The sequence below is a fragment of the Prosopis cineraria genome, unplaced genomic scaffold, assembly GCF_029017545.1.
Source record: "Prosopis cineraria cultivar Desert tree isolate PC_DT_omini unplaced genomic scaffold, ASM2901754v1 PC1, whole genome shotgun sequence".
NCBI classification, from domain to species: Eukaryota; Viridiplantae; Streptophyta; class Magnoliopsida; order Fabales; family Fabaceae; genus Prosopis; species Prosopis cineraria.
The window spans coordinates 11,042,368-11,057,559 of NW_026555332.1; the positions used below are offsets into that span (position 1 = coordinate 11,042,368).

Sequence of the window (15,192 nt, forward strand, 5' to 3'; positions counted from 1 at the left end):
AATTGTCTAATGAAGTCAAATAAATGCATATTGTTGCTATGAACTTTTTGTGTCTCTTTATTTTCTCAATGCTCTTGTTCCTGAAAATCTAAGATACTATTTGATAATGAAATCGTGTGATTTGCACTTATGATGCGTTTGGACCAATGAAAATTTGAATTTAAATTTGATCAAAATCTCTTGTTTGAATACACAAAAATTTATAATTTGAATTAGTTTCAAATCCTAATCAATTTCTTATTACAATTTTTTTTAATTTTAAATTCTCTTTATACCCTGATTATTTGAAATTTTAGTCAGTTCAGTTAACCCAAACCCAAACACTACCCAATTTTAGTCAGTTCAGTTAACCCAAACACTTCCTTTCGTGACAAAAAATGTTTAATTTATCTATTATCTGAGAAAAATTTATGTTACGCCTTGAGCTAAATTAAGTTTGTTATTTCAATAATCAATGCCATTTGTGTTTTACTGTACCCAAAAAAAAAAAAAACGATTGTTTTAGTTTCCGTTTTTTAGGGGAGAACGCTGGTAGGAAAGTTCTAAAGGGTATTATTTACAATAAGGTCCCAATTTTTTTTTTTGACTGAACCAATATTTTTAGTTTCCTTCTTAATCAGTTATAAACAAGAATCTTAATTACAAACTAAAAGTTACATTTAGAATTTAAATACCTTATCTGTAATTGAAACCCTTGAAAATTTACGATTTTTTGAATCGTGATTTGTAACTTATTTTTCAGAATTTTTTTGATAACTTAATTGTCATTCTTAAAAAAAATAAATAATAGGGGGCCACTACAGTGAGGACCACGAATGATAAGACCTAATAAACTTGGACAGAGGACACAAAGCCTTCTACTGGTTTTAGCAATAGCAAAATCAAAATAAATTTTCAGAGTATCAAATAGAAATGGATGTTATTCAAATATTAACTCATAGAAGCATCCCTTCCATGCAGGTCGTCATTAAGCCTTCTACTGGTTTTAGCATTAAGCTCTGTTATTATTATTTCATGTTTTTATTTGGTATTTAGTTCAGGTTCTTATCAAAAAAAGGGGCCCAAAAAACCTGGTGGTTTGGGCTTGGCCCAAAAATATTTTTGTAAGCTAATTCCTATATTAACTCATTGAAATGTAGCTTGTCTTTTATGTTAATATCATCCCGGCATTAAGTACTTCTAACATTTCATATTTTTACTTGATATTTACAAGCTTTAAGTGCTGCCAAATATCCTGTTTGAATTGTATAAATAATGCAACGCTGCATTAGTGGGTATGTTATTGCAATTTTTCTCAAAACACTTAATAAAAAGTTCAATCCAATCAGGGCTATAATGTGTAGTATTAGTTTATACAATCAAGCCTAGCACAAGGACTTATAAGTGGTAATCAGAACATATTTTTTATTTTAAAAATATATAAAAAATTTCCTCAAAGCACAAATAAATTTTATATTAAGTTATTTTCATTCAGATTTCAGCCATATTTATCTTTTTCCTTCTTTGACCTTACATCTATTTATTGTTGTACTCAACAATTCAATTAATTATAATTATTTATATCATATACACTAATTATATAATTTTTGATGTATAAAAATTATGTAATTAATTTTATATCTATATATATAATATTTTAAAAATATAAAGTTCTTAATTTTATTCCTTAAAAGATTTTACCCTTCAAAAATAAATAAATATGATAGATCATACAATAAAAACTCAATTAACACAATAAATTATAAGAACCTAATTAAAAATTAATTGAAATTTTAGGGAGATGTGGATTAATTTTCCCCAAAAATCAAAATCATTACACTATAAAACGACATTTTTTAAAATATAAAGTCTGGCACAATTCCTTATATAAAATGACATTTTTCAATTTATCAAGTGTGTACAAATCATTAAATTGTTTGATTATATGATGCTTACTTAGTATTTAGAGATAAAAACCACTTAATGACAAACAATGATTAAAAACCCTGATGGTAAAAAATATGATAGCTCTACTTTATTTTCTTTCCCAAACAAATATCCATTGATTACTTGCAACTTACCTGCAAAAAATAAAATGGTAGCAACAAGGCTACTATCCTGCCAACAACAACTTAAACGAGTTTATAAAATTTTAAAAAATTACAATAGAGACGAACAACACTATACTATATATACAGGTTTCACAAGAATTTGATTATTTATAATTTGATCCGCATTGTCTCCAAGGGGCAGAGACTGATAATTCTGATTCACGACGTCACTGTCAAAAGTATTCGTGCAAGGATGTGAAACAGTTTCCTGGTGAATATGCCCCATGTCACGAAGAAACATCTCTGCATCACGGGACAAGTCAAATGCACTTAATCCATCTTCAAACTCCAAGTTCTCCACAGGATTTTCTATTTTCAGGATCAATGAGATCATTCATTACTAAGAAGTGACTTCAGATGCTTCAGAAACATGCATGTGAGAAGTAGCTGATTGGGTAGGGTCCTAACAATAACCGCTTGAATGAAACATTTTTTTTTTTTTTTGGTTTGAATGAATGAAACATTTTGATTGGCTCCGCCATTGTCACTTCCTTTGAAATTTGATCCACCACAGCACTTTCTGTTTCTTCAGCAGGAACCTATAATGGATGATTATAAAAAACAGAGTTAATGAACAATCATGACAAATAAAATCATGTAGCAACCAACAATGATTAAATTATGAGAACTACATGTTACTAAACAGTAGTCATGCCAAAAATTAACATGTAGCAGTCAAGTCATCATAGACTGTTCTGAGGAAGAAAAAAAAAAAAAAACGGCTTGGCTTGGTAAAACAGAAGACCAAAAGCACAATCACATAAGCTCTCAATCTCAGACAACATTCTTTTCTACCTGCCCAAAGTCCATACAATGTCATAGCTTTTGTGGAATTTTATTCATCAATTTTATTTTCATTGCTGTGATCTTGGCATGACTCATGTAGGCTAACATTCCTTTGAGAGCAAGATTTTGCAAACGATCATTGGATTGCAAAGAAAAACCATTGGAGGCAGGTCAGGAACATGCTTATCCATCATTCCTTTCAAGATCTCGTCAAGTTCAACATCAAACAAAGGCTGCGCTTGACCATTACAAGTCACAGTATCAACAGAAGTACCCTCGTCAACTTGTGAAATTGGAGCCTCCTTGCCAGCTGAATTAACATTAAAATCTACAAAGTCATCATCTACTCATTCTTCTTCTATGAATGGTGCACCACACTGTTCACCGTTCTTAGGACCAGGTTCGCTTTTCTTGTTCACCTTGTAAAGTGCACAATAGTCCTCATAATTGGCATATTAAAACACAAAGAAAACACAAAGCTTAGTAAATATTTAATACGTTTTCACTATCAATATGAGTTCATAATGAAATATATTGAAAGATAAAGCAAAAGGGACATTTGAAGATGATACCTTAAAATTCTGTCATCTTGCAACTTCTTCTTCCAATGTGTACTCATGCAAAACCCATTCAATTCGATCACCACATGGCGCTCTACCTCTATAAGTTCTTTTACAAGTTCTTCAGCGCATGAATTTGACTCCTGATTCTCCTATTTAAAGTTTCCATGTAATAGTACTTGTATTATTATCGCCTTGAGTAATCCAAAAGCTGTTGTTGCAACTTCTGATTCAAATAATGGACGTTCCGAAGTAGGGATTTGTAAGGTTGGATATTGACGGTTTAGTGAAGGCTAGGGATCAAGGAGCATGTGGTGGAATGATTAAGGATGCATGGACCTTAATTATATGGGATTTTAATTTGCTGCAAAGTGATTGTGCAGAACAAGCAATCAGCATAATCACAAGAGAACATGGCATCGATTATCCTCATTAGGGTATCATCGAAAAGACTACCAGATTACTCAATAGAAAGTGTCAAGTTTCAATGATTTTGTGTATAGAGATGCCAATTAATGTAAAGCTAGTGTTTTGATCTTTAGCTAGATTAGATCATTATATACCGAGTGATTTTTGTATCCTTCATAATTCTCCACTCACGAACGAAATTCTCATGATAAGTATATATAGTGTTAAATGATTGACATAAGAAATGTGTAATGGATTTTCTGCACTTGAGTTAGGCGCATATATATATATATATATATATATCTTAAGCAATTTTTGTCTATTAATTAAATTAGATGAAACCATGAAATGAAAGAGGCAGTCTTTGTTTTTCTATCTGTTTTTTATAATTGCTTATAGGTATCCTCTTATTAGAAGTAATCTGTTCCAAGTATGGTCGGGTATTAAATGTGGATATTTTCCCAATGGTAATTTAAATTTTAATTTATCACATTGTGAGATACTAGGCCCTTTTATTAGATCCAACCTTGTTAGTGGTTTTCTCTTTATTTATTTTAGGTCTCACTCACGTAATATTGGATTTAATTAATATAAGGCAGTTGTGCTTTTTATAATTTTGGATTTAAAATTCAAAATTTGGAAAATAAAAACTACATAATATAGCATAACAATAACATGAGGTAATTAATTGATTAATTAGATTTGGATCAAAAAAAAATGAGTCAGCCCAATATGAAAAATCCAACAATATGCAGCTGCAATGAAGAGCGAATTCACGGACACTTTTCACAACACCATGCCCGTTATCATAATGAGTATGAAAAGAATAATCCGAAGATGACTATGGACCCCCTAAAATAACAAGTTTGATGATAATTTCATGTTCACAATACAAAATAATTCTACTTATATGAAGATGATCAAAATTGTAATATCATATATCCAAAATATTCACATCTAATTGCATATATATTACTCAACAGATTTTCCTAATTATGTATTCCACAAGAGCATTGAATTCAAGGTATTAAAAATCCCTATTTTCTTTCTACTTTTCCCTTCATCCATACCAAGCCTAATCGACCTAAGTGGTTAGAAAGGGGATTGAACTTAATGAATGTAATGAACTTAATTTGATTTTGGCAAGGAATTTATGTTGAGTTAGAATTGAGTATGATTTTGAGTACTGGAAAGATATTCGAGTATCCTAACGCTTACAATTAAATTAAAATCAATTTAATTAGTAAGTTAAGTATAATGGAGCAAATAATGGATTACAATTCTAAGGTGCTTTCCTTATTGTTTTCTTGAATTTAGAATGCTTGCCTAATTTTACATCTCTATTTTTAATTTGAAACATATCTATCACTACATTTTGCTTGTTTAACTTGATTGAAAATTAAAATTTAATGTACATCTGCCATTTAACTTGATTCTCTGTGAAAAGGATCTTGATTTACTATTAACTACATTTATTGCTTGTACATTTGCAGTGTCTATTAATTTTGCTTAGCATCATCTTGGAGTTAAATATATGCTAGAGGAGGTGGTGGTGAAAACATCTAACCTCCAAAAGCCAAAACTGCTAGGAAATTAATTAGCAGCCTGATTATCATCCCAATGGACAAGATTGAAAAAACAGAGAGAATTCAAAGACTCTAGCATGTCCCAAACATCTTCAACCATGGAATGATACATCCAAAACAGATAGAATTCAATGACTCTCCACCTTTGCCTGAGGCTTTTTGTTTCCATTGGATCAAGTCCAAATATTGGCCAACAATGCGTAATGGAAAATTAATGATGGGGTTCATCTTACTTCTCTAGGCTTTAACCTTAAAATTGACATACCTGATCTGTACACATTGCCATCTGCCAGTACCATTGAGTTGGGAGGAGCCCATGCTTAACGTCTACCTGATTGGTGGAGCCTACGTCATAATTTGTGGTAGTGCCTGTGTTCGCGCGGCCGCTATCTCCAATTCTAATCCCCACGTTGATTATTGTGGTAGAAGCCCAATAAAAATGTCTTGGGCCAAGCCCATTCTTTTTTTAAAAAATGTTTAAATATGTTTTGGGCCCAAGCCTAGTTACAATGTCATGGGATCAGGTCTTGTTTGAATATTTTCGGCCTGCTTTTGCTAATAACTTGCTACTAATTGGCCCAAACTATTTTGCTCTTTTTTGTGCAACTCAGATTTTATGATTTCGATTCTTTCGTTGGTATATTCGTCTTGAAAAAGGGTTTTTTTTTAAACAGAAAAAAAGGGTTAAACTTGAAATTAGCATTTATTAGTTTTAACTACTTTAATTTCAACAGATTTTCTTATATTCGGAAGGTGGTTAAAAAAAAAAAAATCCTTGTAAAAGGCATTGGATTTAGATGGAATAAAGTTTGGCCTTTTCAGTCTCATTATTACCATTAAAACATCAAGACACGCCTTTGAAACATATAAGGTATGGAATAAATATTTTTTATTAGCATAATTGCCATCAATGAAAATAATTTACGGACATCCCTTTCAGTCTCATTTTTTCATCATTTTTTTGCCAACTCAAATTTTATCATTTCGATTCTTTCTTTCTTATATTCGTCTTGGAAAAGATTAATTTTTTTTCAAACAGAAAAAAAGGGTTAGACTTGAAATTAGCATTCGTTAATTTTTAACTACTTTAATTTCAACATATTTTTTTTATATTCGGAAGGTAGTTAAAAAAAAATTCCTCATAAAAGGCCTTGGATTTTGATGGGCTTATTAAATTTGACCTTCTCATTATCACCATTAAAACCTCAAGACAAGCCTTGGAAACATATAACAAAATCTAGACAAGTGTAACAACTTTGAATTAATAGTTAAAACCTCACAACCATAACACACCTTCCCTATATTTCAACAAATTAACATCCTCAACATTATGCTAAATCAAGCCAAACTAAAATAGAGCAATTTAAAATTATTAAAATAGAGCATTTTGTCCTTTCAATTAAATTTGTAACATTGATTTCAAATGTTGACCATTAAAAAGTTGATAGAAATAGCAAAAATGTTCCGTTTTAATAACTTTAAGGAAAAAAATTTTAATAAAAATATTAAGGGTACTTCTTAAAAAATATTTTAAAAGTAAAAATGTACATTTACCCATATATATATATATATATTATACAGACATAGATTGTATATATAAATTGAACATAATACAAGATTTTATATATAAATTAAACATGATACAAGCCATCGGCTACATCGATACAGATACAAAAATAGTTTTACTACACAATCAATATTTTCAACTTATAATATTTATAAACATATTTACTAATCAAAATTTGCACTGGCATCGCACAGGGTTATGATCTAATTATTCCTAGAGGATGTTGAATTCATTAAAAATTTGTATGTTAATTAAGGACTTAATTAAATTCACGCTTATGATGTCAAAAGTCCTTGAATGAGAGAAATTATTCACTCATTTAATAAATTAGAAGATTGAAAAATAAAGTTCGTGAGAAGAGAAGACATGGCTAATAATCTAGTCAGAGTTGATAGCTACTTACTATTCTTCAATAAGTCAATAGTTGTGCACTCAAAAGCCTCAAATCTATGACTTACCAGTGGCGAGTTTGGCACGCTTATTAGAAAAACAAGTCTTCGAAGTATTATTCACTCATATGCTCATGTTCTTTCTTTAGATTATTCAATAATTTTTAAAGGTTGGAAAATTGTGTGTGTTGTGTTTAGCACGTTAATTAGAAAACAAGTCATTGAAGTATTCTTCACTCATATTCTTTCTTTAAATTATTCAATACTTTAAAAGCTTGGAAAATTGTGTGTGACTGTGTGATCTATAAGCAGTTAGGCACTAGTCTTGTTTGATTTTTCTGGTTAATGGATAAGTTTTGAATTAGGGAGAATCTCAGTTAGTACCCTCAAAACATAAAAAACTACGTTTAGGGCCCATAGAATTTGCTTGCAATTTCTATTGTGGACGAAAAGATGCATTTGACATTATTTCAATAAAATGTTCATATATGGATAACACAATATTTATAAATTTTCAATATAATATTTATGAATGCATAACACAACTTGTAGACATTAACTTAAAATATGTTGTTTCAATAAAAGTGTGTTGTTTATTATGTATTTTATGCTGTACAAATGTTGCAGATCTACATTTGTTCATTGTATTGAGAATTGAATGATATTGTGTTGTTTATCCTTTATTTGCTCGTATATTTCACTTCAAATTAAATTATATTCATAAAATATGTTGTACATTCATGAACATATATTGAGAATTCGTAGAAATTATTCTGTGCATATATGGACATTCTGTCGAGATAAGTGCAAATACGTCTTTTTATCCACAACAAAATTTGTAAGAAAGTGCATTTTCATATTTTATTAGGCGCTGAATATAAATTTTTGTTTTCTAGACGCTTTAAGTGAGATTTGGCCTTCGGATTATTTAGAAAAAGTAAAAAAAAAAGCAACACGCTAATTAAGAAATAGGGCGATGGGATGAAAAATAATATTTGTCTTCCCACAAAAAGGATGAAGTATAACTGAAAATAGTTTTTCTATTTTTTAAAAATTTTATTTATAGATCAAAAGGTATTTTTTATCTAAACACTGAAAAATTTGCATGGAAATTTATGATTGCGATACAAGTAGTGTTGATAAAATTGGGCGTCCCCCCACACACACATATGTATATGCTTGGTGACTTGTCAATGAAAAACTGAGAATACATATATTTAGTAATCACTAAAATATATTATATTTGTTATTCAACTTGGATGACTTGTTAGTGAAGAATATAGTTATTTACAATTATGTTGTGCATCATTTACTACTAACTTTTATTTCACCAATTTTGTCTCTCCAAGTTTAATATACATATATACATATATATATATATATATATATTAAAATGTTTGAATAGCCCAGTGGATTATATACATTTGGAGATCCATATGTGATTTTGGGTTCTAATCCTTCCAAAACCACCTTCTTCCAAAAATAAAAAATAAAAAAAATCCCACCACAGCTCACCGGAGCTTTGGCGCTAGCAAGAAGGTCCTCAGCACCAGCACCCAGAGTTCTACTGACAGTGATGGATCATTATATTTTTTTAAAAATAATTAATGTAAGTATTTTTATAATTGCACAAGCATTTGAGACGTGATAATTATTTGGGCTTTTCATGGGGCTTTGGTGTAATTAAATTTGTTGGGTGGGACTTGATAGTAATTTTGCCTAAAAAAAAAACGTTCCTGATTGATAAAATGACTGTGCGCTTGAATAACTTAAGTATCCTTTTGGGTGACATATAATAAAATTGTTTTACAAATTAAATGACCATGGACTTAATTAAATGTTCACTATATGTTTTACAATTCTCAAATAGAATATATGTATACATTCTAATAAAAAAAAAGAATATATGTATACTTTGTCCATTAAAATGAAAAAGAAATGTATAATTTAATTTAAAAATAACAAAAATTCATCAGTAAAAAATATAGACATCAGAAATGTGGAAAATGGCGTTTGGGACGCATAATTAATCACGGCAAAGGGGATTTAGACTAACACTTGTTATCCAAAATGAAAAGTCTCCAATCCAAGACTACACTCACAAAAAAAATGACAATCATATATTAATTCATTCAAAAACTTAACCAAAAGATGGAGACTTTTATCTCTAATAGATGACTTTAAAAACTTATTCTACACGTTATGTAACACCAAAAAAAATAAGACACACTCAACACTGATAAAGGAAAATTGCATATTTATAATTTCTAACATTTATTTTTAAATATCTTGCAAACTGAAGCCCCTATGATGCTAAATTGTTAATCACATACATTAATTAAAGCTCACGTTTTGGGTTTATAGATTGGAAAATTCTTTTACTATTTCAAGTCCAAAGACACCGCAAGGCGAGACCCAAGTGGCCACGTCCAGTGGTACCCATTAACACATTACTGCAATTTAAAAGATATATTATAAAAATATAGGGGAATGTTATTTCATAATTATTATGAAAAATTAATCATTTGGATCTATTAGTTTTGACTCCGTCAAAAATGAAAATAAAAAATTTGATTTATTACAATTCATTTGCTATAATTTTTACTAGATTAGAATTCAATCATTAAATTGTTGTCAAAAAATTCAATCAATAAATTTAACTCACTTGTCTTGTTTGATTTTTTGTTTAAAAAAAAGATAGATATGTAAATAGGGCCCTCAAAGTTTTGAATTATTCAGAAAAAAGTAAAACAAATTAAATTTAATTAGGAAATAGGTCGATGGGATGAGAAATAATATTTATCTTCCCACAAACAGGATGAAGTATAACTGAAAATAATTTTTCTATTTTTTTAAAAAATATTTATAGATCAGTATTTTGTCATCTAAATTCTAAACACACTGAAAGATTTGCGTTGAAATTTATCGTGGCGACACAAGAGTTGTTGACGAAATTGGACGTTTTCCAACACACAAACAAATGCTCAGGCTGGGTCACTTATTAATGAAAATTATACATTTTAGTAATCACTGAAATGTAAGGCACTTATTATTCATTCTGGATGGCTTGTTAGTGAAAAATATGGTTATTTACAACTACTTTATACATCATTAACTACTAAATTTCATTTCACAAACTTTGTCTCCCAAATTTAATATATAGATATAATTTTTTACACACACACATTAAAGTGTTTGAATGGCATAGTGGTTTATATGCTTTTTGAGATCCATGTGGTCTTGGGTTCTAATCCGCTCATAATGTTGGCCAGTGCTCCGGCGATCGTCGGAGCCAGGCTGGGAGGTTTCTAGTACTAGCATTCAAAGCTTTGGTGGTAATTAATAATTACATATTTTTTTTAAAATAATTAATGTAAGGATACTTTTGCAATTGCACAAGCAATTGGGACTTTGAAGTTGCTTTGACTTCTCATGGGACTTTGGTGTAATTGAATTTGTTGGGTGGGACTTGATAGTGATTTTTTCCTTTAAAAAACCTTCCTGATGGATAAAATGACTAAGCACTTTAATAAATTAAATATCCTTTTGGGTGACATATAATAAAATTGAAACTATACTTAAATACTATTATAAGGTGGACATAATTCTTAGATTTCTACTTCTTTCGTATCTTATAAACTTGTTTTTGACAATGCCAAACAAACATCATGAGAGCAAGACGTCGTCTTTCGTCTTTCAACACTTCACCCATTCCACACGATTTATGTAACATTGTCAAGAATAAGGTAAAGAAAAGTCCTTTCAGTGATCGCCAAGAAGTTTTGGAACCTAAATCAAAATTATTTAAGAGGCCTATTATATTGTCATAAATTAATTTATCTTCATATCATTTTGTTAGTTTTTTTAATTTGCAAAATTAGATATTAAAATTTTGTATTCAAGTAATTCTAACATTCCACATTCAATAAATAATATAACCAATCAATTTAATCTATTTTATAACACAGTTGATCTTAAATAAGATTTAAGCAATTTTAATTTTTTTAAAAAATTCTTTTACCAGTAGCAACTATTTATTGGTATGTATTGTTGTATAAGCTACTTGCTGTAATAAGTGGCGTGATACTTGTAAACAGTGATTATTAAATGAGCATATTTTTCATTAATAAGTCATCAATAACGAGTATCTTATATAATATTAACTATTTAATGAGCACATTCCTCATTAACAAGTGATCGAGCATAAATAACAAATACTTTATATAACATTAATCATTATTAAATTCCGTTTCATCAACTCTATCTCCAAAAATTCAATATATATAAAAAATATTTTGCAAGTATTTAACAAATAGTTTCAATGGTCTGGGCTTCACTAGTGATGGTAGTTCCAACCACCGGCAATGGGTTAGGGCTCCAATGACCGGTGGTGGATTTTTCTTTTTAAAAGTAAGGGTATTTTATTAATTTAATACAAAATATATTTAAAATAAAAGATTTAAGATTTAGGGGCAGTTTGTCCATTTCATAGGACATTAGAGTATTTAGAATGCCTATGAGGAACTTTGGAATGATTTCCCACTTTATTTGAACTTTAGGGAGTAATATTTTAAATGATTTAAACTATAAGATTATTACAATAGGTCAAAATTCAGGTATTAAATTTTAATTAAGTCAAAATTATAGGGAATGAGTTGAACCAAATTAAAATTTAAGAGCTAAAAATAAAAACTTCATTAGACAATAATTTTGTTGAGTACAAAATATTTATTTTTTATTCTCTTAGATGACTTAAAAACGATATTTAAATCCGATTGTCTTAATCATGTGACAGTAACTTCTTGGGCTGGAAATTTTGTGACTGTAATGTCAGAGTGAACCATAGTAAATAAAATTCTTGCCAAGCATTACTTCGAAAATAATTAGCTAACCGTGGTTAAAATTCCATAACTTTTTTCTGGGAAATTAAAATTAGTATTTTGCACTGTTATGATTCAATGGATATCGTGATCATTTTTTTTAAAAAAATAAATTTAAGTAATGAACGATTTCACGATAAGCAATTAAGCATGTAAGAATTGGCTTTTGAACAATATAATTTCTATCTTTAAAATATTTTTTAACAATACACAATCCTTAACAATAAATTTATTTCAAACGTTCGCCCAAGAAAAAGATTCCTAAGTATATATATTTTTTAAAGATTCCTAGTTTTATAATGTTTGTAATACTGTACATGAATAATTAATGTCGAAATTAAAATATTTTATATTTTATAATTTTTTTCACATATTATTTTCAGGTTTTTGCATGATGACCATCCAGGCCTGGCTATTTAGCTTCAAATTCAATTGAGATTTAAAGATTTTTGTTTTTTGTTTTAATTGGATATTATTTGTTCTGTTTTGAAACATGTTCAAGGATAAAATTGATAAGATGGATAATTTTTATGACTTCAATATAAAGCTTGTAGAAAACTACAAGTAAATAGTTATGTTCAAAACTAGCTAGGGTTTAAAACCATCTTCCTCCTAATTTTTTTTTCTTTTGAGTATTGGCACATTATATTGAAGGTTGTGTCAATGTCCTCTCTAAACCATTTTTTCAGGAGGAAAATTGCCCTTCTGTTAGAGACTCATTATCTGCTAATATGGAATAGTTGTTGGTAGGGCTGTGCAGAAATCTTTCAATCTTGTTCGACCCAGTCTAACCTAAGAAGGTTTGATCCTGTCTAGTCCTATTAAAAATTAGTCCTTCAGGACTAAAAGACTAAAAAGGACAAACTGTTTCTTTGGGTTGGACTGGACAAGAAATTGAGCATTAGGACCTCTTGGTCTAGTCTGGTCCTATTAAATTTATTTAACATGATTATAATTAATTTATTAATTATTTATAATAATAAGTTAAGAATAATAATGATTTAAAAAAAGTCTGGTTCCTCGCATAGTTGCATGCTTGGTCTAATAATTTAATAATTTGAACCACTTGGACTGTAACTAAAATATTTTTTCCTTATTGTTGGAAATTATTATGGATTTATTATGATTATAAGTTTTTTTTATTATCTTAATTGAGTTTATTAAGTTAAAATGGATTATTGCCTCTCATAGAGAAAAAAGAAAAAAAAAAGCTAAGTGAGTACTAGACTAACAGTATTTGTCTCCCAATATTATAGACTAAATTCAGTTCTGTTAATCTTTAGGTTATCATTGAACTATACTGGACTCCAGGTTGCCTAACTTAGTCTTTTTTATAAAAGAAACCAAACTTCAAGTTAGGCCGAAGTCCAATCTCATCCAATCTTTTGTGCAGCCTTAGTTTTTGGGCCCACATACAATAACAACAAGGCATTCTGATCTATTTTGACTATCTGAGAAAGGCAAATGGGTTGGAAGTGATAGTGGAATGGAAGGAACCAAGACAGATTTTAGTAGCAAAAAGGTGGAAAAATGGGTCCGAATTCATGGGCCCCACAACTATTTTATATCAACAGATAATAGAGAAGATAGTGAGTCTTTGTTGGAAGGCCCATTTTGCTCTTAAAAAAATTGTTTAGAAGGAATATTGCCCAATCATTTAGCATAAGGTGCCCAGTGCTTCTAAAAAAATGTTTAAGGGAAAAAATGGTGTTTAACCCTTAAAAGCATACAAATATAACTCTTTATTATCTTTTACCTTACAATTTTTTTTAAAAAAATCATGGACCAAAAGCCACAAAATATTATAAATAGTTGCTCATATATTCAACAAAAGCCACACTCCACTCATCACAAGAGATATTTCATACAGAAAGTTCACTTGTTTAAGCTTCATTCTCTAAACATGGGAAGACACATCATAACAGGATTTGCCTTGCTTTTCTTCTTATCCAAAATTACCAAATTAGGTTCGTGTGAAGGATGCATTGAATCAGAGAGGCAAGCTCTTTTCAAATTCAAAGAATCCATTCTTCATGATCCACATAAGATACTTTCCTCCTGGGATCCCAAAACCAACTGTTGCCTGTGGGATGGCAGAGCTTGTCATGATGTTACTAGTCATATCCTCAAACTTAATCTCAGTTTTCATTTCCTAGAAGCTACTCACATTGATCCATCTTTGACGGAGCTACAAAATTTGATTTATTTGGACTTGTCTTGGAACAACTTCAATGGTGTCCCAATTCCTATCTCTTTTGGTTCTATGGAGCAATTAAGATATCTTTCTATCTACTATGCTAATTTCACAGGGAAGATTCCTGCCAATCTTGGAAACCTCACAAACTTGAAATTTCTTGATCTCAGTTGGAATTATTTGCAAATCAATGACATGAATTGGGTCTCTAAGCTTCAGCCTTTGCAACATCTTAACTTGAATGGTGTTTTCCTTGATAAAGCTCACAACTTGTTCTAGGTACTTCCCATGCTTCCTTCTTTGTTGCAACTCCACTTAGAGGGATGTGGACTTCACAACTTGCCCACTCCACTTAGGTGCTTGCTTCCTTCTTAAAGTTTCATTCAACTTGTAAATCTTAACAAATTTGATCTTTCAAGGAATTCTTTAAGCGGCAATATTCCTCAAAGCCTTGGTCAACTTGTAAATCTTGAAAGTCTTTATCTTTCAAGTAATTCTTTAAGTGATAATATTTCTCATAGTCTCAGTCAATTTGTAAATCTTAAAAGCCTTGTTCTTTTAAATAATTCTTTAAGTGGCAGTATTCCTCAAAATCTTGGCCAACTTGTAAATCTTGAAGGCCTTGATCTTTCAAGTAATTATTTAAGTGGCAATATTCCTCATAGTTTTGGTCAACTTGTAAATCTTAAAATCCTTGACCTTTCAAATAATTCTTTTAGTGGAAATGTTTCT

The 15,192-nt window shown here is 29.8% G+C and overlaps 1 protein-coding gene across 1 annotated transcript; it reads left to right on the forward strand.

The window, feature by feature from the left end:
* Positions 1-14,169: 14,169 nt before the first annotated feature.
* Positions 14,170-14,739, forward strand: LOC129313534 (receptor-like protein EIX2). Its single transcript, XM_054956780.1, has one exon. It carries the CDS (start codon positions 14,170-14,172, stop codon positions 14,737-14,739), a length of 570 nt encoding a protein of 189 aa, XP_054812755.1.
* Positions 14,740-15,192: the final 453 nt, after the last annotated feature.